The 23470-nt window shown below is 55.1% G+C and overlaps 1 protein-coding gene across 2 annotated transcripts in view; it reads right to left on the bottom strand.

Moving 5' to 3' along the window:
- Positions 1-22960, bottom strand: part of LOC137358256 (structural maintenance of chromosomes protein 1A) — a 41260-nt gene extending 18300 nt beyond the window's left edge. For both annotated transcript variants that reach the window (XM_068024156.1, XM_068024157.1), the window contains exons 1-16: positions 22772-22960; positions 20292-20480; positions 19654-19766; positions 19030-19233; positions 17488-17726; positions 16215-16473; positions 14799-14939; positions 13469-13551; positions 13073-13280; positions 11933-12118; positions 8634-8813; positions 7009-7155; positions 6652-6789; positions 6134-6250; positions 4860-4966; positions 4299-4440 (exon numbers count right to left, since the gene is read on the bottom strand). In XM_068024156.1, coding sequence (XP_067880257.1) covers positions 4299-4440; positions 4860-4966; positions 6134-6250; positions 6652-6789; positions 7009-7155; positions 8634-8813; positions 11933-12118; positions 13073-13280; positions 13469-13551; positions 14799-14939; positions 16215-16473; positions 17488-17726; positions 19030-19233; positions 19654-19766; positions 20292-20480; positions 22772-22880 — 2562 coding nt within the window. In that variant the 5' untranslated portion in view covers positions 22881-22960. The remainder of the gene's footprint in view (positions 1-4298; positions 4441-4859; positions 4967-6133; positions 6251-6651; positions 6790-7008; positions 7156-8633; positions 8814-11932; positions 12119-13072; positions 13281-13468; positions 13552-14798; positions 14940-16214; positions 16474-17487; positions 17727-19029; positions 19234-19653; positions 19767-20291; positions 20481-22771) is intronic.
- Between the last annotated feature and the right edge of the window lie 510 nt (positions 22961-23470).

The raw sequence follows: 23470 nt of genomic DNA, 5'->3' as shown, positions 1-23470 counted from the left end.
GTCTTCGAGAGAACAGCCTCCGGCATGTGTACTCCTTCCGCCGCCAGTTATTTATGCAGCTGGCGCGGGAGGTAGTCACGGATGGCCACTTCAATGTGGAGCTCCAGGGGGCGACCTACCACGTCTTCTGGACCTTGGACGGGGCGCGGTGCCATGTCTGCAAGCAGGTGGGGCATGTTCATATGAACTGCCCCAACCTCCTGGCTGCCAACTCCACCTCGGCGGCCCAGGGTGGCACCGCTGCACCTCCTCCCACTCCCCCTACACCTCCACCAGACACCGTTCAGTCGGTGCCGGAGGCTGTGGTTTTCACAGCCTCTGGTGGGGAAGAGGGTGCCTGTCCAAGTAGAAGGAAGGCACAGAGGAAAAATAAACAGAAAGGCGTGTCCCCTGAATACCGTGGCACAACCTGAGCCTGAACTCTGCCCAAGGCCCGCTCCCGAGGATTCCACCTGCCCCAGGGCTGGGCTCAGGCCCAGGATAACTAAAGGAAAGGAGGGTGCGGAGGCGGAGGCCCATGATGACATGGAGGTCTCTGAGTCTCTGCGCCCCAGCGGGAAAAAGAGGAGAAGGCACCCGTCCACGAAGGTAACTCAGGGTCCGGAGGTGCAGGGCCCATCTGTTGGAGGGGAGCTGTCACCTGGTTCAGGTCCCCAGGTTCCCCCTGCCACCACCAACATCAAGGATTCAAAGTCTGGGCAGGAGCTCCCTACTCCTCAGGATGTGGGGGGAGGGGGAGGCCCCTCTACATGCGGCCCCTCCTGTGGGAGCAAGTGGAGCCCTACTTGTGGTGGGGGAGCCTGGGCACGCCTCCCATTCTGCCACTGCCACTGGGTCGGGTGCCCTGAGTGGAGGGGAGGGCGAGGCCCCAGAAGGTCAGCCCTTCCAGCCAAACTCCACCACCAACCAGGAGACACCCGACCCGGTTATAATTGAAAATTTTGCCCCATCTGCTAGGTCTGTGGGTGCTGGCGGGGCAGGAGATGGTCTCCTCTCTCTGCCTCTGGTCCCGGCTCCGGCTGGAATTCCGGAGTCGGGCACTTCCAACTCCCCGGACCACTCATTGGCCTGGGGACGGAGGTGGAGGGGGGTACTGAACTGCCGGTTCCCACCCAGTTCCATTCAAGAACACAGAGAGGACTACCCGCCATCGTTCCTGGGGGTGGGATCGTGATGGAGGCGGGATCAGCAGGCGCGGCTAGGACATCCACCCCACAGTGTGTGGTGGATGTGTTGGCCGCTGGCGGTGACGACCCAGAGGACAATGGGGATTCGGTGTGGGGCACGGAGGACGATCTTGATTCCATCGCCAGTGAGGTGGTGGAGTCCCTCGTGCCTCCCACCGAGTCTCCTCTCATCCCCACAGCCGAACTCCGGGATTTCCTCACGGCATGCAGGGGTTGCCACAATAAAGTTCAGCTGGCCATCAGCCGTTGGTCGAAGCTGGCGCTGATCGTCCAGTCCGTCCGTGCCGCCCTCAAAAAAGTGGTGAAGGGCGCGGGCGTGAAACTAGTTGAGAGGTGCCGATTTAATGCGTTCCTCAATGGGTTGCTGGGGGAGTGGAGGGCCAGGTGCACTTCCACTCCCTCCTCACAGTGAGACGTTGGTGACGGGTTTTAAGTACCTTTGACATGAAGATAACCATAGCCAGCCTCAACATCAATGGCAGCAGTGGGTCTCACCACAGATTTCACAATCTCTCAGTCCTCAGGGAAGGGAGATACGCGGTGAGCTTTCGTCAGGAAACCCACACCGTTCCGGGAGACAAAGCCACCTGGCTCCTGGAGTGGCAGGGTGGGGTCGACATGAGTCACCTCACCCCTATTTCTAGTGGGGTGGCTATCTTGTTGACCGCGACTTTTCAGCCGGAGATCTTGGGGGTCAAGGAGCGAGTGCCGGGCCGCTTGCTCCACCTCGCCGTTCGCCTAGGTAGCGTGCCACTCCACTTTGTGAAAATGTGCGCACCCAGGCCCAGCACGTTGCAAGCGCGCTTCTTTGGTGTCCGCTCTCTTGAGCTCTATCGATAGCGGTGAGTGCATCATCCTCAGGGGGGGGATTTTAACTGTACCCTCGAGGTGGGGGATCGCACTGGTCTCCAGTGCGGCCAAGCGCGGTGGAGAAGTTGAGGGGACTGATCAGCTCCCTCAACTTGTTGGACGTTTGGCGGAATCTCCATCACGACTCCAGCGCCTTCACGTGGAGGTCTGGAGGAGGGGGGTTCCGAATCGACCGCCTCTACTTTTCGCAGGCGTACATCTCCCGCGTCTTGGCGGCCTCCATGCGGCTGGTGCAGTGCTCGGACCACCAACTTTCTCTCCCTTTATCAGGAGAAGGCGTTCGACAGGGTGGATCACAAATACCTTTTCGGGACCCTGCGCGCTTTTATTTTTATACCCTGCCAGAGAGTGTCTGGTCAAAGTTAACGGATCCTTGACGGCGCCCCTTCACTTTGGGAGAGGAATGCTTCAGGGATGCCCCATGTCTGGCCAAAGATCAATTGGGAGAAATGTTCCGGACTCCTGGTGGGTCAGTGGCGGGTGGACTCCCTGCCGGAGGAGATGACACCTTTTGCATGGAGCACCACGCACCTCCTCTATCTGGGAGTCCACCTTCGCCCCGCTGAGGAAGTCTGGCCGGCAAACTGGCAGGAGTTGGACGTGAAAGTCACCACTCGGCTGGGGCGGGACTGCTCCGAGTGCTTTCCTACAGGGGCCGAGCGCTGGTCATAAAGCAACTGGTGGACTCCATGCTGTGGTACCGGTTGGTCACTTTGGCCCCGCCCCCAGCATTTGCCACCAAGATCCAGAAGAAGCTAGTCGATTTCTTGTGCGGAAAGAGGAAACACTGGGTCTCTGCCGCGGTCCTGAGTCTCCCGATCGAGGAGGGCGGTCAGTCGCTGGTGTGCATCAGCATCCAGGCTGCGACTCTCCGCCTTCGGACCCTGCAGAGATACCTGTACGTCGAGCGTCCTCCCAGATGGTGTGCGCTGGTGACATTTTTTTCTGCCTGTGTCACTGCCTTCAAGACGACACGCAGCTCCCGGCGGAGTCAGTTAGCCGTGCCTATCTGAGGGAGTTGCCTGTCTTTTACCGGGATCTATTCCGAGTCTGGAACATGGTCGCCTCCAGGCAGGGCGCTCCCCCGCCGGCGGAGGAGAGCACCTCAGCTGTCCGGGCGGCCAGCTCCAGGAACGGACAAACGGGCGGAGGAGTAGCCGAAGCTCCCCCGGACGCCCCTCACTGCGGGTGATGAGGGGCCTCGGGAGTGCAGATCGCTCCTGGCTGAGCTGACCGCCGCTCGGCCGGAACTGCTCATCGGACCCAAACCCTGAAACCCTCCCCGGGAGCCGGTCCCGCACAACACGAGCCGCCTCACGGAAATGCCCTCCGTGCCATTCCAATCGGCGCGGAGGGATTTCCTGTACGGGCTGCTCCTGTACAGTCTCCACTTCCTCGCCCTCGTCAGCCAGCCGGACACGCTCTGGCGGTCCGTGTTGCCATCTGGCGGCAAGGAGAAACCCCGATGGAGGTCTCTCTGCGCGGGACTCCACCCCCTTTACATCGTGGGCCTGGGGTGGTGGGTGTTGCACAGGACAGTCCCGTGCAATAGACTTTTTAGTAGGTTCACGGACTCCCAGGCTACCTGTAATTTCTGCGGCCTGGACGGGTCCATGTTCCATGGAGATATGGAGTGTGCGAGGTTGCAGTCCCTCTGAGTATTTGAAGGGGCTGCTCCTCAAGTTTTGGCTGCACTTCAGCCCCATGCTCCTGATCTTTGGGCACCCGGTGCGGAGGGGCTTGGGCCGGGAGGAGATCTCCTCGTCGGTCTGCTCCTGGGCCTGGACAAGGTGGCAATTCACAGATCCAGGCTCCGGGCGGTCAGGGGGTCCGTCCTCCCCGATTGCCTGCCCCTCTTCCGCGGTTACGTTCGCGCCCGCGTGTCCCTGGACGAGGAGCATGTGGTGTCCGCCGGTACGCTTGACCGGTGGGCACCACAGGGACTGGAATGCGTAATTGACGCCAAGAATGGCATTTTAATTTGAGTTTGTTTTATTTATGTTTTTTTAATGAAGTTATTTTTATAAAATGTATATAAAGGGGGCCCGAGGAATAAAGGTCCCCTCGACATAAAAAAAAATGGGGTTAGAGTAAAGCTCCCTCTGCACTGTCCCCATCAAACACTCCCAGGGCAGGTACAGCACAGGATTAGATACAGAGTAAACAAACACACTCAGTCTCAACTCGGACCAGTTAGTTCATAAGCAGCAAGCCATCAACGCTGGATGAAGAGTGCCGTACCTTTTTCAGTTTCTCGATCTCATTCTCGTCCTTCTTCACCGTTTGCTCCCACATGTGGACCTTGTCCTGGTCCTCCTTCAGCTGCTGCCGCTCGTAGTCCAGCTGGATCCCCAGCCTCGTCTTCTGGTTTTCAAACTCCAGCCTGCAGGATGTGGGCCTCAGTTAATAAAGTACACCCTCACTCGATGTGGAGCCTCAGTTACTACAGTTCCTGGGGAATTTCAACTGTGGGAGTCCTCGCCTGGAGTCAGCATCTGTGCTTTAACCAGCTGGAGTCCATGAACACCCACGAGAAGCAGGAATCCCTCTGCCGCAGCTAAGGGTAGAGTCCATTCAAAGCAACCTCTACCATCATGCCAAGCATGGTCAGCTGATTCAAGAGAGGCCAGGAATCTGGGAACCACACACCTTCATGGTCTGTACAGCTCAGCGATTTACCAAGACAAACGCACTGAACCACCGTGGGGAGCTGAAGCACCAAGGGTGGGGGGGGGGAGGAAGACAGACCTGACGGGAGGGGCTAAGACAGGGGAAGATAACACAAGCATCCAATCCACGTACCTTTTCTTTGCTATCTCGTTCTGTCTTTTCACCTTCTCCTCTTCGAACTCTCTGATATTCCGCACCCCGATTTCTCGACAGAATTCCTCAAACACCTCGTCCTCTACCTGCGGAGCAGTCACATCAGTACTGAGTACTATTTAAACATTCATTCTTGGGACATGGGTGTCGCTCACCTGTCGGGGAGTCAGGAGGCAAGTTACTTGCCACAGAATTCCCAGCCTCTGACCTGCTCTTGCAGCCACAGCATTTATGCGGCTGGTCCAATTGAGTTTCTGGTCAATGGTAACCCCCCCCGCAGGATGTTGATGGTGGGGGCTTCAGCGATGGTAATGCCATTGAATGTCAAGGGGAGATGGCTAGACTCTCTCTTCTTGGGACAGGGTCATTGCCTGGCATTTGTGTGACACCAAAGTTATTTGCCAATTGTGAGCTTGGATGTTTTCCAGGTCTTGCTGCATGCAGACACGGACTGCCTCAGTATCTGTGGTGTCACGAATGGTGCTGAACACTGAGCAATCATCAGCGGACATCCGCAGTTCTGACCTTATGATGGAGGTAAAGTCATTGATAAAGCAGCTGAAGATGGTTGGGCCTCGGACACTACCCTGAGGAACTCCTGCAGCGATGTCAGGGGCTGAGAAAATTGGCCTCCAACAACTGCAGCCACCTTCCTTTGTGCTAGGTCTGACTCCAACCAGCGGAAGAGTTTTCCCACTGACTTCAGAATTACTGGGGCTCCTTGAAGCCACTCGGGTCGAACGCTGCCTTGATGTCAAGGCCAGTCACTCTCAGCTAATCTCTGGAGTTCATCCCGTGTCCATGTCTGACCAGGACAGTCACGAGGTCTGGAGCCCAAAGGGGCGGGCAGAACCCAAAATGAGCATCCGAACAAAGGCAGACAGGAAAAGACCCTCCATTCCACCCAGCCTGTCCCGCAACTGTGATACCTAGTGTGTCACAACATGTAAACCCCCTACCCTGCCGGCTTGGAAGAGGTAAAAAACCATTTAAGGGAAAGAAAAACTGGATAATTCCTCTCTGACGCTACCACCACCAAACCCCCCACCGAGTCCAAGTATTCACTCTGGCCCAATGCCTACCTTTGATCCAAGGTTATCAGCACTCCGGCCAGAATGAGATCCGGCCAGGAGCCGAGCTTCACTGGGGTATATGGTGTGGTCGCAGGTGAAGTCAAGGCCGAGTGAAATATCCTCTCCGAGAAAATACGACACAAAATGGAAAGGGAAGGGCTCAGAGCACGGCTGTCTCACCTGGTTCATCTTCTCCTTGAGCTCTTTCATCTCACGGTCCCGCGCCTGGACAGTGCGTTTGATATCGTTGATTTTTGGTCCGAAGTTTGCCAGCTCACTCTCCAGCTTGGACTTCTCCTGTGGCGAGGGAAACGAAAAAGTGAGAACAGGGGTGGGAGAGAGAACGTGCACGAGTGGGGGGTGGTGGGGGCGGGGCGGTGGAAGAGAGAGAGATGTACATGCAGGGCCGAGAGAGAGAGAGAGACAGAGAGAAAAAAAGTGTGCGTGTGCGTGTCCAGGCTAGCAGGGACAAGACAGCGAGCCAGCAAACAACACCAGAGTTAGAAGAGAGCAAGCCGGGGTGGGGGAAGGTTGCTTGCGTTCAAGGACGTAATCGACGGAAAGAGAGAGAAAGAGAGAGAAGCATCAAGAGAGAGAAGCAACAAGAGCGAGGAAGAAAGACAGGAGAGAGATAAAAAGCCATCACACATCACAGGAGGAGAGATGCACACGCTTCAGTTACTCGCTGCAGCACTGACCTGCATGTTGAGCGAGAGGTGCCGGGTTTTGGTCTGATCCAGGTCACTCTGCGAATACTTCAACCTCATCTGGAGTCCGTGAGCTTGCGACTGCACCTGGCGCAGTTCAGCTTCCTTGCGTTTAATCTTCATTTGCTCCTGTCACAGGAATTAACAGATAGACTCGATGAATCAGACTGACGAAGCAAACTGTCTAAAGCCTGCACCGTAAAAATTCCAACTTGCCAGCCGAACTCCGAACCCAACACAATTATGTCAAGTACATTTCAGCCAGAGGTTTCCCACAAACGTGGCCCATGAAAAAACACCACCGTACTTTCTGTCACTCTGGAAACGAGAGTTCTTCCTTTCTCTTACCTTCAGCTCCTCAGTCAGTTTCTCCTTCTTGCTCTTGAGTTTCTCGACCGCTTTCTCGTCCCAGCGCCGGGCTTTTGCCTTCAGGTCACTGGCGCCTCCCGAAATCACCCCGGATTTCTGGAACAGGGTCCCATCCAGAGCAACCGTCTGCGGAGAGAAGAGGTGGGGGTAGGGGGAAAAACAGAATGATGAGATGAGGAACCGGAGGAGCTACACGCTGGCACACGCATTGCCCTCTGGACACAGCTGGGGGGGTGGGGGGGGGGTGCTCTGCGCTTTAAAGCCCAGGCCACGTTTCTAATGCGATTTGCGCGGCGCAGTGCAGGTGTCAGTCAGGCCAGGGAGATCCCCAGGAATGCACATATCCTCGCCTGGAGTCAGCGTTTGTGCTTTAACCATCTGGAGTGACCAAACACGGAACAAGAAGCAGGAACCCCTGCCATAGTCCAGGCTCCTGACAGCGGCAGAAACCAGTAGAGTCAAATGGTCTGACATTCAGCCTGTTTTTCTGCTGTAAGAAGCAACCCCTCCAGGTAGGGTCAAGTGGCCAGTGCAGGGAAAACAATCAGACTGCACTACCATTCAGCAACCCAGAGGAGAGCACTGGGTAAGGACAGCTGGAGGTCAGCGCAGATAGAGCTTGCACAGGAAGAACGGTCGGCACAGTGTCCACACAGGGGTTCCTCCCGTGGACTGTTCCAAGGTGACCGGCCTCCGCCAGAGCCCAGGTTGCAGTACTGTCGCAAAATGTGCACAAAAAAAAACAACTCAGTAGGTGCCCCCTGCTCGAGCACGGAGAAAAAGCGGCCAGCATTCCTGCTCCCAATCTTACTCCAGTATTTTGGTTCGGCTAGAGTGGTGAGGGTTACGGAAAGTCAAGGCGGGTAAATGGAATCAAAGATACAGTTCGGTCCTAATCTGAAGTGAATGGCGCAGCAGACCCGAGGGGCTGAATGGCCGAATTCTGTGGCTACGTTCCAGCGAGCACTGCACATGCAAGGGCAGGATCAAGCTCAGCTGAGGCACCTCAAGGTCGAATAGTTTGCTAACATTCACGGTCTAGTCTCACATGAAAGAACAACCAACTTGGACAAAAAGGTCCAGCACCTTTACCAACAACGATCTGCATTGATACAGCGCCCGAAAAGTAGTTAAAAGCCTCCAATAGAAACCTCACAGGGGCGTAAATCAGATAGAAATGGATACCGAGTTACACAAAGACAGGTGACCAAAGGGGTAGGTTTTTAGCAGCGTCTTAAGCAAGAGAGACGGAGAGATTTAGGGAGGGAATTCCAGAGCTTGGGGTCGGGGCGGCCGAAGGCATGGCCGCCAGTGGTGGGGAATGGAGAATGCACAGGAGGCCAGGATTGGAGGAATGTGGAGATCTCAAAGGGTTGTGGCTGGAGGAGGTCACAGAAAAAGGGAGAGAGGAGAGGCCATGGAGAGATTTCAACACGAGGGCGAGAATCGTAAACGAGAGGTGTTGCTGGACTGAGAGCAAAGGAGCGGGATGGTGGGTCTCTTCAGGAAGCAATAGCAAAAGGCGGGAGGGGGAAAACCTGTAGAGGATTCTCTCCACACTCTATCCTGATTGGCACTTGAGGACACCCTTGCCAAGGACGCACCTTGTGTCTTTGCGGTCCCCCGAAGGCTATCCTCCTAGCGTCCTCCACGTTGTCACACACCAACGCGTTGCCACAGGCGTACTGCAACGCCTTCTTGATGTGTGGCGGCTCATAACGGATGACGTCGATCACCAGCTTGGCTCCCCGCAGCTCTCGAAGCTTCTCGTCGGTGGGCTTGACCTGAAACCAGAAGACAGTCAACAATGTCACTTTGGCGAACCATGGGAGAGAAATCATCACGCGATGTCACTGCGTTTAACGAGCACGTCAGAACTAAAAGCCGACTGCAATAATCACATCCGACCCAATACACTTCTGATATTCCCGCACTCTGGATCCAACCCAGTCCTGCCAGCAACATGTGACAGATCTGTCCCCACCAGTACTGTACCCCAGTGTTATACAGTGACAGACCTGTCCCCACCAGTACTGTACACCAGTGTTATACAGTGACAGATCTGTCCCCACCAGTACTGTACCCCAGTGTTATACAATGACAGATCTGTCCCCACCAGTACTGTACCCCAGTGTTATACAGTGACAGACCCGTCCCCACCAGTACTGTACACCAGTGTTATACAGTGACAGACCTGTCCCCACCAGTACTGTACCAGTGTTATACACTGACAGACCTGTCCCCACCAGTACTGTACACCAGTGTTATACACTGACAGACCTGTCCCCACCAGTACTGTACCCCAGTGTTATACAGTGACAGACCTGTCCCCACCAGTACTGTACCCCAGTGTTATACAGTGACAGACCCGTCCCCACCAGTACTGTACACCAGTGTTATACAGTGACAGACCTGTCCCCACCAGTACTGTACCCCAGTGTTATACAGTGACAGACCTGTCCCCACCAGTACTGTACCCAAGTGTTACACAGTGACAGACCTGTCCACCAGTACTGTACCCCAGTGTTATACACTGACAGACCTGTCCCCACCAGTACTGTACCTCAGTGTTATAGTGACAGACCTGTCCCCACCAGTACTGGACCTCAGTGTTATAGTGACAGACCTGTCCCCACCAGTACTGTACACCAGTGTTACACACTGACAGACCTGTCCCCACCAGTACTGTACACCAGTGTTATACAGTGACAGATCTGTCCCCACCAGTACTGTACCCCAGTGTTATACAGTGACAGATCTGGCCCCACCAGTACTGTACCCCAGTGTTATACAGTGACAGACCTGTCCCCACCAGTACTGTACCCCAGTATTATACAGTGACAGACCTGTCCCCACCAGTACTGTACCCCAGTGTTATACAGTGACAGACCTGTCCCCACCAGTACTGTACCTCAGTGTTATAGTGACAGACCTGTCCCCACCAGTACTGGACCTCAGTGTTATAGTGACAGACCTGTCCCCACCAGTACTGTACACCAGTGTTACACACTGACAGACCTGTCCCCACCAGTACTGTACACCAGTGTTATACAGTGACAGATCTGTCCCCACCAGTACTGTACCCCAGTGTTATACAGTGACAGATCTGTCCCCACCAGTACTGTACCCCAGTGTTATACAGTGACGGATCTGTCCCCACCAGTACTGTACACCAGTGTTATACAGTGACAGACCTGTCCCCACCAGTACTGTACCAGTGTTATACACTGACAGACCTGTCCCCACCAGTACTGTACACCAGTGTTATACACTGACAGACCTGTCCCCACCAGTACTGTACACCAGTATTATACAGTGACGGATCTGTCCCCACCAGTACTGTACACCAGTGTTATACACTGACAGACCTGTCCCCACCAGTACTGTACCTCAGTGTTATAGTGACAGACCTGTCCCCACCAGTACTGGACCTCAGTGTTATAGTGACAGACCTGTCCCCACCAGTACTGTACACCAGTGTTACACACTGACAGACCTGTCCCCACCAGTACTGTACCCCAGTATTATACAGTGACGGATCTGTCCCCACCAGTACTGTACACCAGTGTTATACACTGACAGACCTGTCCCCACCAGTACTGTACCTCAGTGTTATAGTGACAGACCTGTCCCCACCAGTACTGTACCCCAGTGTTATACAGTGACAAATCTGTCCCCACCAGTACTGTACCCCAGTGTTTAACAGTGACACCTGTCCCCACCAGTACTGTACTCGTGTTATACAGTGATAGACCTGTCCACACCAGTACTGTACCAGTGTTATATAGTGACAGACCTGTTCCTACCAGTACTGTACCCCAGTGTTATACAGTGGCAGACCTGTACCCACCAGTACTATACGCCAGTGTTATACAACTGAAAATGCTCTAATTTGTTCTCAGTGGGAGTGGAGGAACAAAGAAGTTTGTCGAGGTTTTGGAGCAGTTGCTGAGGAGATTTGACCAAAGAGGTACCAGAGATGTGGGACTTCTCTCGTGGAGAGATCGGAGAAGCTGGGATCGCTCTCCTTGGAGCAGAGAACGTTAAGCAGAGGATAGAGGTGCTCAAAATAACAAGGGGTTCCTGATAGCGTAAATAAGGAGAAACTGTTTCCACTGGCAGGAGAGTCAGTAACTGGAGTACTAAAATAACTCGAAATGTTTTCAAGTTGAAAAGTTTTCACCCAGAGAGTGGTGGGGATCTGGAACTCACTGCCTGGAAGGGTGGTAGAGGCAGAAACCCTCTTAACATGTACTTGAATATGCGCCTGAAGCGCTGTAACCTACAAGGCTACAGAACAAGAGTTGGAAAGTGGGATTCGGCTGGCTGGCTCCTGGTCAGCCAGCATAGACACGAAGGGCCGAATGGTCTCCTTCCGTGCTGCAATTTTATATGATTCTATGATCCTCACTGGCAAATGAATCAGAGATCAGGAAAAATGTTTGTACCCCTGTGAGCTATGATGATCTGGAATACAAAGCCTGATCCAGATTCAATCCCAACTTTCGTAATCAAGTAAATAAATTTGCAGGGCCAGGGGGAGAATAGCAAGGGAGATCAGAATAAATGGATAGCTCTTTGAAAGAGCTGACATAGGCACAATGGGCCGAATGGCCTCCTCCTGTGCTGTACGATCCTGTGCTTTTCCCCCATTACTCTTTACAGACACTGAGAGTGGCAATCTGAAAATCAAAACGGACGACACTGCCAGCTAAACTGGAACAGAATTGCTCCCGCGTTCCGCCTGTAACGTGCCAGCTTCTGAAGCCCAAGCTTTGATTCACCCCATCGCTCCCTCTTCAATGACTTACTTTCCCTCCCTCTCTTTCTCTCCCTGCAATTCTGAGCCCGGAACCAGGTTTCTCAGTAAAGATAAAGCCCCCCCCCACATTCCCTGGCTGACCTCCAGATAATCGAGTGGCAGGAAGGTCTCCGGCTCTCCCCGCTGCTCTTTGATGTATTGGATGCAGTCCCTTCCGGTCTTCTCAGTGTCCACGATAATGGCATCCATGTTCTTCCCCAGCACTTTGGTGACGGCAATCTGGTACTTCTTCTGCGTGGGCTGGCAAAGGTCAATCAGGCGGCCGTACTGCATAGACGCAAAGAGAGAGATAGCTAACCAACAGTGAAGGACCAGAAATGAACATTCAGCCCATCTTTACAATAACCCAACTCACTGTAATAAAAGCAAAACACTGCAGATGCTGGAAATCTGAAATAAAAACAAGAAATGCTGGAAATACTCAGCAGGTCTCTGATGAAAGGTCACTGACCTGAAACGTTAACTCTGCTTCTCTCTCCACAGACGCTGCCAGACCTGCTGAGTATTTCCAGCATTTCTTGTTTTTATTACCACATGTTACTGTATCCTGCTGTATTTTAAGCTCCCTAGTATTAACCACTGCCAACTTGGCAAATTATTCCAAAAATGTATTACTCTGGAGTTTAAAAGAAAGTTCAGACACTAGCTTCGAATTGACCTTTCACCAATTTACGCTGCACCTGTTCACACTGGGCTGAACTATGCTCATTTTGTATTTTACTGGCGGACCTCCCGCGGCATTGCTCCAGATTAAGACGGAAAAAAAATGTGCTCCCCTGTGTGAGCGAAGCTATCGCGCCACCAGAGGCGAGAGGACTGCGCAGCAAGCATTACAGAGTAAAAGCAGAGAAGCAAACGATCGCATCAACAGCTCCGTGGTTTCCGGCTACACAAGAGCTGTTACTAAGTCACGAAAAGGGAATTTGATTTTTTTTTTAAACTTGGAATGGAAACGATTTTGCAGACCTATAGGAAAAGAGCAGGGACTTGGGACTAATTGGATCACTCTTCTAAAATGAGTCGGCACAGGCACCATGGGCTGAACAGTCTCCTTTTTTTTGCTGCACACAATTCCATGACAAGAACAAATCTCATGAATTTCCAAAGAGATCCGTCTTCACCCCAATAGCTTCCCTAGTCCTTTCTTGTCACTCACGCCCGTTATACTTGCCGGTCTTGTCTGCGCTCTCTGTACAAGCAGCAACTGAACGAGCCACGTACCACGGAGCCCGGGTAGAGGCGCTTGATGCTCTCCATGATCTCTGCCTTGCGCTGTTGGCGGCTGTTCTCCTGCCGGTCGATGCGGGCATCGCCCAGCTGCTCCATGACCTGGTTCAGCTCCATGTTAATCTCGTCAATCCGCCGTTTCGCCGCCTCCACCTCGTCGGTCAGCTTAGTCTCCTGCGCCTGCTGCTCCTCCAGCGACTGCCTGGAGTAGAAGGCCACGTTAACCAAAAGCAATGCCCCACACATTTCTCTTTCGTTTGCGTCGTGCTCGAAGCAACAGATATTCACACACACATATAGATACAGATTTCGCAAACTCCGTGTTCATATCCAAGCACTGCCAGATATCAAATGTATACAAATTCTTTTTATTATTTAACGCGTGCTCACTTGCTGGTGTTGATGTAATCTTCCAGCTTTTCTATTCTCTTCTGGTTCTCTTCAATTTCTCTGAGTTTCTGTTTGATTTTCGCCTGCAGAGGGTGAGAGTGTATAGTTAAATTCCATAGTTAACCCAAACATAGGAATTGCTAGGCAAGACAAAAAGGCCAAGGTCAATTCAGTTAGCCCTGTACTGTAACACCACCACCATTTGTGTAACAACTTTAACGTAGTAAAACGTCCCAAGGTGCTTGAAAGGAGTGCGATCAGACAAAAATCTGACATCGAGCCACATAAGGAGATATTAGGGACCGAAAGCTTGGCTAAAGAGGTAGGCTTTAAAGAGCATCTTAAAGGCGGAAGAGAGACAGGAAGGTTTAGGGAGGGAATTCCAGAGCTTAGAGCCCAGGCAGCTAAAAACACAGCCGGCAATGACGAGACGATGAAAATCGGAGAAGTCTCGGAGGGTTGTAGGAGGTGACAGATAGGGAGGGGCGAGGCTATGGAGGGATTTGAAAATAAGGGCGAGAATTTTTAAATGGAGGCGTTGCTGGACTGGGAGGACAGCGAGTACGGGGGCTGATCGTACCAGGCTGGCAGTCGCATGATGCAGCCATTATGGAGTTGTTGACTAATCATAGCAACGAATCGGCCAATAAGTCTGCCACAGACTTGCAATGAGGCGAGGAAAGCCCCAGTGGTGCCGAGCTCTGGGAACCATCGGTCCAAAGATACCCTTTACATATCAAGCACAAGTCGGGTCTCGAATTATTCACACACTGTATCCCAGGTTGTTATTTTCTGAAAGAATCCCAGCCATCCTGATAACCGCACGACACGACAATAACGATGTTGTTGACGAATCTCTATCAATTAATCAACAATAAAGCCAGCTTAGGACCGAGACAGCAGGCGTGGCCGCCAACCGATGCCCCCACTGATTTTTTTTTTTTTTGCGCGTGACCTGTTTGTTACCTGCGGGGTCCCTTTAAAGATTGCTGCACGGCCACACACGCGCGCATCTTAAAAGGTAACCTTGGCTGTGGGTGGCCCGTTTGCTGCACTGCGCAGTACGTTCCAGACTGCTGCACAAACACGCATGCGCGCAGCTTAGAGGGAACACGGCCACCCAACGTATGTGCGCCCGCACCTGAAGTGCTGTAACTCACAAGGCTCCAGACCAGGTGCTGGAAGGTGGGATTAGATTGGGCGGCTCGCTTTTTCAGCCGGAGCAGACACGAGGGGCTGGGTGGCCTCCTTCTGCGCCATAACCTTTCTATGGTGGGCTACAGGTTTGGCCCCTTGGCTTAGAAATAGGAGCACTGAATTAGGAACCCACCTCTGTCTCCACTTTCTTCCTTTCCTCCAAGTCCAGCCGATCCTGGTCTGCCTTCTGATCCCTGTTGAATTTCTCCAGCTCTTGAGCCAGTGTGGCAGCTCGTTTGCTGGCTTCTTCTTTCAACCGATGGTATTTCTTCACCTAAAGAAGTCCGTGAGGGGGTGGGGGCGCGAAAGAAAGAGAAAAACGAAGGCGTCAGAGAGAAGGGTTGACAATTCCAATCCATGGTCAATCGAGACCGTCACTTTGCAACCAATCAAACAACCTTTTTTTTGGAGAAAAGAAACAGCCATCCATTTTTCTGCTTGGGGGAGCAGCCAACAATTTCCAAGCACCCGCCAGTCTAATAGCGAAAGAAGCCGTCTCCAGTTGACCCCAACTTACAGCAATGAGATGTGGTCTTGACAATATCAGCTTGGAAACACTCTTGCCAGAGTCAGAATGTTGTGAGTTGAAGCCATATCCTGAAAGGTCGGACTTGGCTGTGGTGCGATGCACGTTCACCCGAGTTATAACGGTGTCCTGGCTATAGTGCATAACATCGACAAGATGCACAGCAGCAACGCACCAAAGCAATTCCAAACCCGCGATCTCCACCACCTAGAAGGACAAGTGCAGCAGATGCATGGGAACACCACCACCTGCAAGTTCCCCCCCAAAGCCACACACCATCCTGACTTGGAACTAAATCGGCCGTTCTTTCACTGTCGAAGGGTCAAAATCCTGGAACTCCCTTCCCTTGCAGCACTGTGGGTGTACCTACCCCACATGGACTGCAGTGGTTCACCACCACGCCAATGAGGTCGGGAAAGGTGCTTTATAAATGCGTGTCCTTTCTTTGATGTTGTAGCTAACCTGGGAGTACTGATGCTGACACTGGCTGCCTGAGATGCAAAGTGTCAAATTAAACTAAAGTTAAAAGGTCAAATTGTTGGATAACTGGGACTTCCTGAGGTCAGTGGGAGCGCAATTGTTTTTTTTTTAGAGATACAGCACTGAAACAGGCCCTTCGGCCCACCGAGTCTGTGCCGACCATCAACCACCCATTTATACTAATCCTACACTAATCCCATATTCCTACCACATCCCCACCTGTCCCTATATTTCCCTACCACCTACCTATACTAGTGACAATTTATAATGGCCAATTTACCTACCAACCTGCAAGTCTTTTGGCTTGTGGGAGGAAACCGGAGCACCCGGAGAAAACCCACGCAGACACAGGGAGAACTTGCAAACTCCACACAGGCAGTACCCAGAATTGAACCCGGGTCCCTGGAGCTGTGAGGCTGCGGTGCTAACCACTGCGCCGCCCTGTTTCTCTTTAGACTGGCGGATGCTTGGAAATTGCCTGGCAGGCAACGACGGATCAACACAAGTTACTCTCCCGCCACACTTCTCCGTGCTCAACCTTACCTGGTTCTCCTCGAGCTGCAGATCCCGGCCTTGGCTCTGGCTCTCCTCCTCCATGCGCTCCTCAAACTCCTGGCGGGCTTTCTCCACCGACAGCATCTCCTGCTCCAGCTCGTCCATGTCTGCCTTGCGCTTCTTGTACTGCTTCTGCGCGTTCTGCAACGACTTCTTGGCAGACTCCAGCTTCTTGATCTTGTGCGACGTGTTCTCCTTGGCCTTGATGTACTGCGGCCGTTTCTGGTTCAGTTCCACGTCCTTTTCTCTGAGAAGGTGGAAATGCACCAAGAGTCAGCCAAGCACTCAGTTACGTTTAAAACGGCTCAAGCGAAGGGACTCACCTTCCACTCCTAGAACGCGTGAAGCGGCCCTGCAAATTGGGACTCCCCAAGGTCACTGAGAGTGCAATTGCTTCTCTTTAGACTGACAAGTGCTTGGAAACTGCTGGCTTCTCCCCGAGAAGGAAACACCCGCCGCTAACATTCCTGAATGGAACAACACAGATTACTACCCTGCCACACGACACCATCAGCTCATCCTGGGTGAGGTGAGGTACAGATCGCGTGGCATACGTAAGCTGGGGTAAATGTTGCCAAGCGGTTTTCTCATATCAGGCATCATAACCTCGGGGCTAATCGTTCTTCACAGGATATTCATCAGTACGCAGGAATCCCGGCTGAGCCCACGAGAGAGAGAGAGCAATGCAGTTCCCATTCTGCCGCTCAGTGCACAGAACAGGAATGGAACCCGAGACCAGCACCATGGCCCCAAACGACCCACCACCAGCCCCCACTCCCCCTCTCAACTCACCTCCCCCCCCCCCCCCCCCCCCCAAGCTCGTCTGTATGGGTCAGCTGCATGTGACCTACACAGCCGACATCTCTTGCAACAAATTGATCAACCTTGGCCTCAGAGCGTCAGGCGTGGTGAGGCGGGTAGCACTCGTGCATCCGAATCCGAAGGTCACGGGTTCAGGACACACGAGCACACCTGCCAGACCGATGCTCCCATTGCAGTACTGAGGGAATGCTGCACTGCCGGAGGTGCCGTCTTTCGGATGATATGCAAGACCCACACCCTGTCTGACCTCTCGAGTAGATATAAAAGATCCCATGGCCACTGGTGGGGGGGGGGAAGCAGGGGGAAGTTCTCCCTAGTGTCCTGGGGCCTGACATTTATGACTCTACAGAGAGAGAGAATGCACCCATCCCGCCATTCCCGACTGTCCCCCACCCCACCAACAGGACTAGCCGTTCGGAAGATAGGGCCTGTCACCTACTTGATTTCTTTCTCGATCTGCTGCTGCTCCCTCATCAGCTTGCCCACTTCCTTCTTCTGCACCTTCATCTCCTCCTCCACCTTGTCCATGCGCTTCTTGTCCTTATCAATCTCCTTGTTGCGGGAAGCCAGGTCCTTGCTCAGCCGCTCGATCTCCGACTCGTTGTGGTAGAGTTTGAAGAGTTGCAGCTGCACCTGCGCCCGGACCAGCTCATCCTTCAGGCGCTGGTAACGTTCCGCCTACAAGGGTGGGAAGGAGCAAAATGGTAAGGAACAAGGAAAGGGCCCGAGAAGACCAAGAACCCTTTCATCTTTGGTGTCAGGCGTGACTCAGTGGGTCTCACTCTCACCTCTGAGTTCAAGCCCCTACTGCAGAGACTCAAGTCCCATGCTCCAGGCCTAGCACCCCCTCGAGGCTGGTGCTGAGGGAGCGTTGCACTGTCAGAGGGGGTGGTGCTGGGGAGTGCCACACTGTCGAACGGTCAGTGCCGGGGGAGCGCCGCACTGTCGGAGGGGGCATTGCCGGGGGAGCGCCGCACTGTCGGAGGGGCGGTCTTTCAGGTGAGACATTAAACAGTGTTCCTGCCTGCCCCCTCAAGTGGGCACAAGAGATCCAACAGGCACGATTTCAAAGAGCTTGCGGGGGGGAGCTCTCCCCAGTGTTTGAGGCCAATATCTATCCCTCAACCTATAGCACTACAAACAGATGATTTGGTTAAGGGGGAGAAGGAAGAGGAAAAAGGGGTTGTCTTGGGTGATGAGTGATCTTGAGAAAGGATCAATGAGAGCTACAAGAATAGCTTAAAGAGCCTTGTTTACTCAGAGAGGCCATTTACTTTGCAGCAACGTCAACCTAAAGGCAACATGAGTGAGGCTGATCAAATCAAAGGGTTGGTTGGCATATCTAGCAATCAGATCCTTCTGTGTTCACAGACGGGGGGTTGGGGGAAGGAACACTGGTTTAAACTATGAAACAGTTGGACGGTTCCCAGAGAAAAGTGAGCCTCTGGGAACTGCTGCGTGAGTATTTTTTCCTCTTACTGTCCCTGGCGTTTTCTCAGCTCCTCCCAGGAGATTACAAGGCTGAATGGGGGGGTGGGGGAATGGGAGGTGTCTGGTCATGACGTTGCAGCTGTCAATGTCTCTTCCCCATCGTTTTCGTATGAAGATGGCGGGGGGTGGGTGGGGGATCAGACGGCCAGTTAATATCCAGCGGACAGCCTCCACCCAACTCATCAGCCCAACAACAACTTGGACGTTCACAAATGGCTCTGCCGCAGCGAAACACACCAACTTGCCGCCTAGGTCTGTGGCTGTTCGCTACTTGGGTCAGGCCTGCAGCCCAGCAGCAGTCTGTTCTTCCAGGAAGAATGGGAATGGTGAGGTGGGGAAGAAGGAGGAGGAGGCTCATGTGGAGCATAAACGATCGCATGAAACAACTGGGCCGAACGGCCTGTTTCTGTGCTGTTGACTCTATGTAAATGCAGCCTCTCAAATCACACATCCACTAAGGCAAGCACCGCAACCTCGCTCTCAGCCCTACCTCCTCCTTCTCCTGCTTGGCCTCTTTGCGCTCTGCTGCGATGTTCTTCTTCCGGTGGTAGTTGAACTGGGTGTCCTCTTCCGCCTTCACCATCTCCTTCTTCCTCTTGTCGTATTCCTGAGCTAGCTCGCCCGATCGGCTGATCTCCTCAAAGAGCGCGGTCCGCTCTTTGGGGTTCTTCATGGCGATCGACTCCACCGCGCCCTGCGAAGCGAGAAAGTCTCAGTTACTCCCCCCGACGAACCTGTCTAAACAAATACTGAGCCACAGAAGGTGATATCAGGACCTGGGGGACGTGCAAGAGGCCAGAAGAGAGAGCTGCGCAATTCTCAGAAGGCTGTAAGGCTGGAGGAGGCGATAGAGATCGGGGGGGGGTGGGTGGGTGGGTGGGTGGGCGGGGGAGGCGTGGCCATAGTTTTGAAAGCAAGCATAAGAAAGGAATGTCCAACCCACTGACCATTAGCCACAGAAACTCATTCTGGTTCACGAGTGGAGCTTGAGGGCTTCCAGCAGGTAACAGTGGACAATTGAACCAGCATGATAAAAGACCCTCAGGAGAGGGAAGGGGGAAAACTTTAAAGTGGGGAGGGGAATAGAAAATAAATCAGTCGGGTGGAAGTTTACCTGAAAGACTAAGAAGTTACGAGCTTTGATGAGTATCCCCAGCTTCTCTAGCTGCTCGCTGTAGTCCTGCAATGGCACCACCTTGTTGTTGATCCTGTACTCCGAGGAAGCACCTGAAAAGTTACTGAGAATTAGGCCTGCTCACTATCGAGGGTTTGGGGGTGAGTAGGGGGAAAGGTCAAGTCCTAGCCTCAGAGCTGTGAGGAGGGGTGCTCGCCAACCTCCAGTGCCTTCCTGCACCCACCAACAGAAGTTGGAAATCCTTCTCTACCTATACAACTTCATCTATACTCCAGCCCCACTCCCCACCCCGCTACCGTCTCGAAGGTCAGATGTCATCTCAGAGGTCGTGGGCTCATGCCCCACACTTCAGAGCGCCATAATCCAGGCCCGACACTTCACCACCACCACCCTGCCCGGTGCTATTACCTAGGGAGCGCCGCACTGTCGGAGGGGAAGCACCGAGGCAGTGCCGCACTGTCGGAGGGTCAGTACTGAGGGAGCAGCCGCACTATCGGAGGGTCAGTACTGAGTCAGTGCCGTGCCATCAATTCAGAAATTGGAGACCAGCGCTGGTTTAACCCACACGCGAACCCCTCTCTCTCAACCACCGGCCGCTCCTGGCGCCCGTTACTCACCGACGATAACCCTGGTGAACACTTTATCCTCGCCGGAATCCTCAGCGTATACCATGCTGACCAGAGCCCGGTTGGCCGCTGGCTTTCCCACTGGGGCGCCGTGGATCAGGTCCTTCAGGGTCTTCACTCGCAGGTTGCTCGTCTTCTCCGCCAGGACAAAGCTGATGGCGTCCATGAGGTTAGATTTGCCTGAGCGGGAAGGACACAGAATGTCATTTCAGCGTTGAGCTCAAAAGACTAAAAGGAGGTCGTTCTGGGGTGACCCGATAGAGGTATTTACAATGACGAAAGTGTTTCGACAGATTAGACACGAGATGTTTCCACTTGTAGTGGGAGACCAAAACTACAGAGTGGGGGGGGGCAAAATATAAGATAGCCAATTGTGGGGAAGGGAGACACACAAGAGGCCAGAAATGGAGGAGTGCAGAGATCCCAGGAGGGATGGAGGCTCCGTTCCTCCTTTTATTAAACCCTCCCTACCGCCCTCCCCCCACATCTCCCTAACACCCCTCCCCAGCCCCCTCATCCACCCAGCCCCCTCATCCCCCACTTCTCCCTAGCCCACTCCTCTCCGCAGCACCCTCCTCCTCCTCCCCCTCCCCCAGCCCCTTCCTCCTCCTCTCCCCAGCCCCTCTCCTCCTCCTCCTCTCCCCAGCCCCGGCTCCTCCTCCCCCCAGCCCCTTCCTCCTCCTCTCCCCAGCCCCTCTCCTCCTCCTCCTCTCCCCAGCCCCTCTCCTCCTCCTCTCCCCAGCCCCTCTCCTCCTCCTCCTCCTCCCCAGCCCCTCTCCTCCTCCTCCTCCTCCCCAGCCCCTCTCCTCCTCCCCAGCCCCCTCCTCCTCCTCTCCCCAGCCCCTCCTCCTCCTCTCCCCAGCCCCCTCCTCCTCCTCTCCCCAGCCCCTCTCCTCCTCCCCCCAGCCCCCTCCTCCTCCCAGCCCCTCTCCTCCTCCTCCCAACCCCTCTCCTCCTCCTCCTCCCCCCAGCCCCCTCCTCCTCTCCCCCGCCCCTCTCCCCCCTCCTCCTCCTCTCCCCCGCCCCTCTCCTCCTCCCCTCTCCCCCTCCTCCTCTCCCCCGCCCCCCCTCTCCTCTCCCCGCCCCCCTCCTCCTCTCCCCCCTCCTCCTCTCCCTCGCCCCCCTCCTCCTCTCCCCAGCCCCTCTCCTCCTCCCCCAGCCCCCTCCTCCTCTCCCCAGCCCCTCTCCTCCTCCCCCCAGCCCCCTCCTCCTCTCCCAGCCCCCTCCTCCTCTCCTCAGCCCACTCCTCCTCACCCTCTCCCCTCCTCCTCCCCCCCTCCTCCTCCCCCCAGCCCCCTCCTCCTCCTCTCCCCAGCCCCCTCCTCCTCCCCCCAGCCCCCCTCCTCCTCCCCCAGCCCCCCTCCCCCCAGCCCCCCTCCTCCTCCCCCCAGCCCCCCTCCTCCTCCTCTCCCTCGCCCCCCTCCTCCTTCCTCTCCCCAGCCCCTCTCCTCCTCCCCCCCCAGCCCCCCTCCTCCTCCCCCCCCAGCCCCCCTCCTCCTCCCCCAGCCCCCCTCCTCCTCCCCCCAGCCCCCCTCCCCCCCTCCTCCTCCCCCCAGCCCCCCTCCTCCTCTCCCTCGCCCCCCTCCTCCTCCTCCCCCCAGCCCTCTCCTCCTCCCCCCCCAGCCCCCTCCTCCTCTCCCCAGCCCCCTCCTCCCCCCAGCCCCCCTCCTCCCCCCAGCCCCCCTCCTCCTCTCCCTCGCCCCCCTCCTCCTCCCCCCAGCCCCTCTCCTCCTCCTCCCCCAGCCCCTCCTCCTCCTCTCCCTCGACCCCCTCCTCCTCCTCTCCCCAGCCCCTCTCCTCCTCCTCCCCCAGCCCCTCTCCTCCTCCTCCCCCCAGCCCCTCCTCCTCCTCTCCCCAGCCCCCTCCTCCCCCCAGCCCCCCTCCTCCTCTCCCTCGCCCCCCCTCCTGCTCTCCCCAGCCCCCTCCTCCCCCAGCCCCCCTCCTCCTCTCCCTCGCCCCCCCTCCTCCTCTCCCCAGCCCCCTCCTCCCCCCAGCCCCCCTCCTCCTCCTCCTCTCCCCCCTCCTCCTCCTCCTCCCCCCAGCCCCTCTCCCTCTCCCCCCAGCCCCCTCCCATCCTCTCAGCACAAGGTAACCTAAATACTTCACAACTTTGCCCTGCCACCTGATCAGGACTAATGGACGTGGCCACCAAAGCGTCTCTCTGTTCCTCTCCCTCCACTGTCATAACTTTGCCAAAGGCACACCACGTTTTTGAAGCAACGAATTTGAGAAAACGTCCAACGTGCAGTATTTTTTCTCCTTTTTGCAAAAATAAAGACGTCAATGAAAATTGAGGAAGTTTTTTTTTGGGGGGTAAAAAAAAAAAACAAAATGGTAAGAATTTTCGGGATCATGAGGTAAATTCGGCCTCAAATGCCTCGGGGTGGCTGGTTTTGAGGGGGTCTGGGTGGGGGAAAGGCAGCCGCGGCCTAGCACATCCTCGGCCTCGATTTCCGCCGCTGCCGCCTCACCCGAGCCATTGGGCCCGATGATGGCCGTGAACTTCTTGAAGGGCCCGATGATCTGACGGCCTTTGTACGACTTGAAGTTCTCGATCTCGATCAGCCGCAGGAAGCCCATGACCCTCGCACCGCGCCGCCGCCGCCGAACAACAACAACACCGCGGCGGCCCTCAACCGACAACACCTCCCGCCTCCCGCTCCAAACACCGCGAGACTTCCCCCCCGGCCACGCTCCGCCTTCTGGGATTTGTAGTTCCCGCTCCCCCCCACCACCATTGCAATGGAGGGAGCGGCGAACTACAACAACCGGCATGCCTCTTCCCTCCGCCGGCGGCGCCTTGAACGCATGCGCCAATCGCAACGGCCAAAGGGACTTCATCACCCCTCCACCCCCCCCCAACCAACTACCCCCGGCGCCTGCGCACACTCCAAACCGCCGCCCTCTCAGAAGCCCCGCCCATACCCCGCCGCCCGATTGGCACAGCCCCACAACGAGCCGCCGCTCCCATTGGCCAGCTCGCACGCCGCTCAAGCGTGCGGCGGACCCCACTCCATCGTGACTCGGCGGAGGAGAGGAGAGGAGAGGAAGAGGGGGGGGGGGGTGTCCTCTCCCGAGTTTAGCCTTCTTGTCACCCTTGTGGCCAAATGCTGAGCTACTGTAAACCCGTCCCTAGGGAACTTTGAATCATAATGCGTAGTAAATCTACT

Source organism: Heterodontus francisci, chromosome 49, assembly GCF_036365525.1.
Source record: "Heterodontus francisci isolate sHetFra1 chromosome 49, sHetFra1.hap1, whole genome shotgun sequence".
Lineage (NCBI taxonomy): Eukaryota > Metazoa > Chordata > Chondrichthyes > Heterodontiformes > Heterodontidae > Heterodontus > Heterodontus francisci.
The sequence above is the reverse complement of the archived record's forward strand: the minus strand, read 5'-3'. Positions and strand labels throughout refer to the sequence as shown.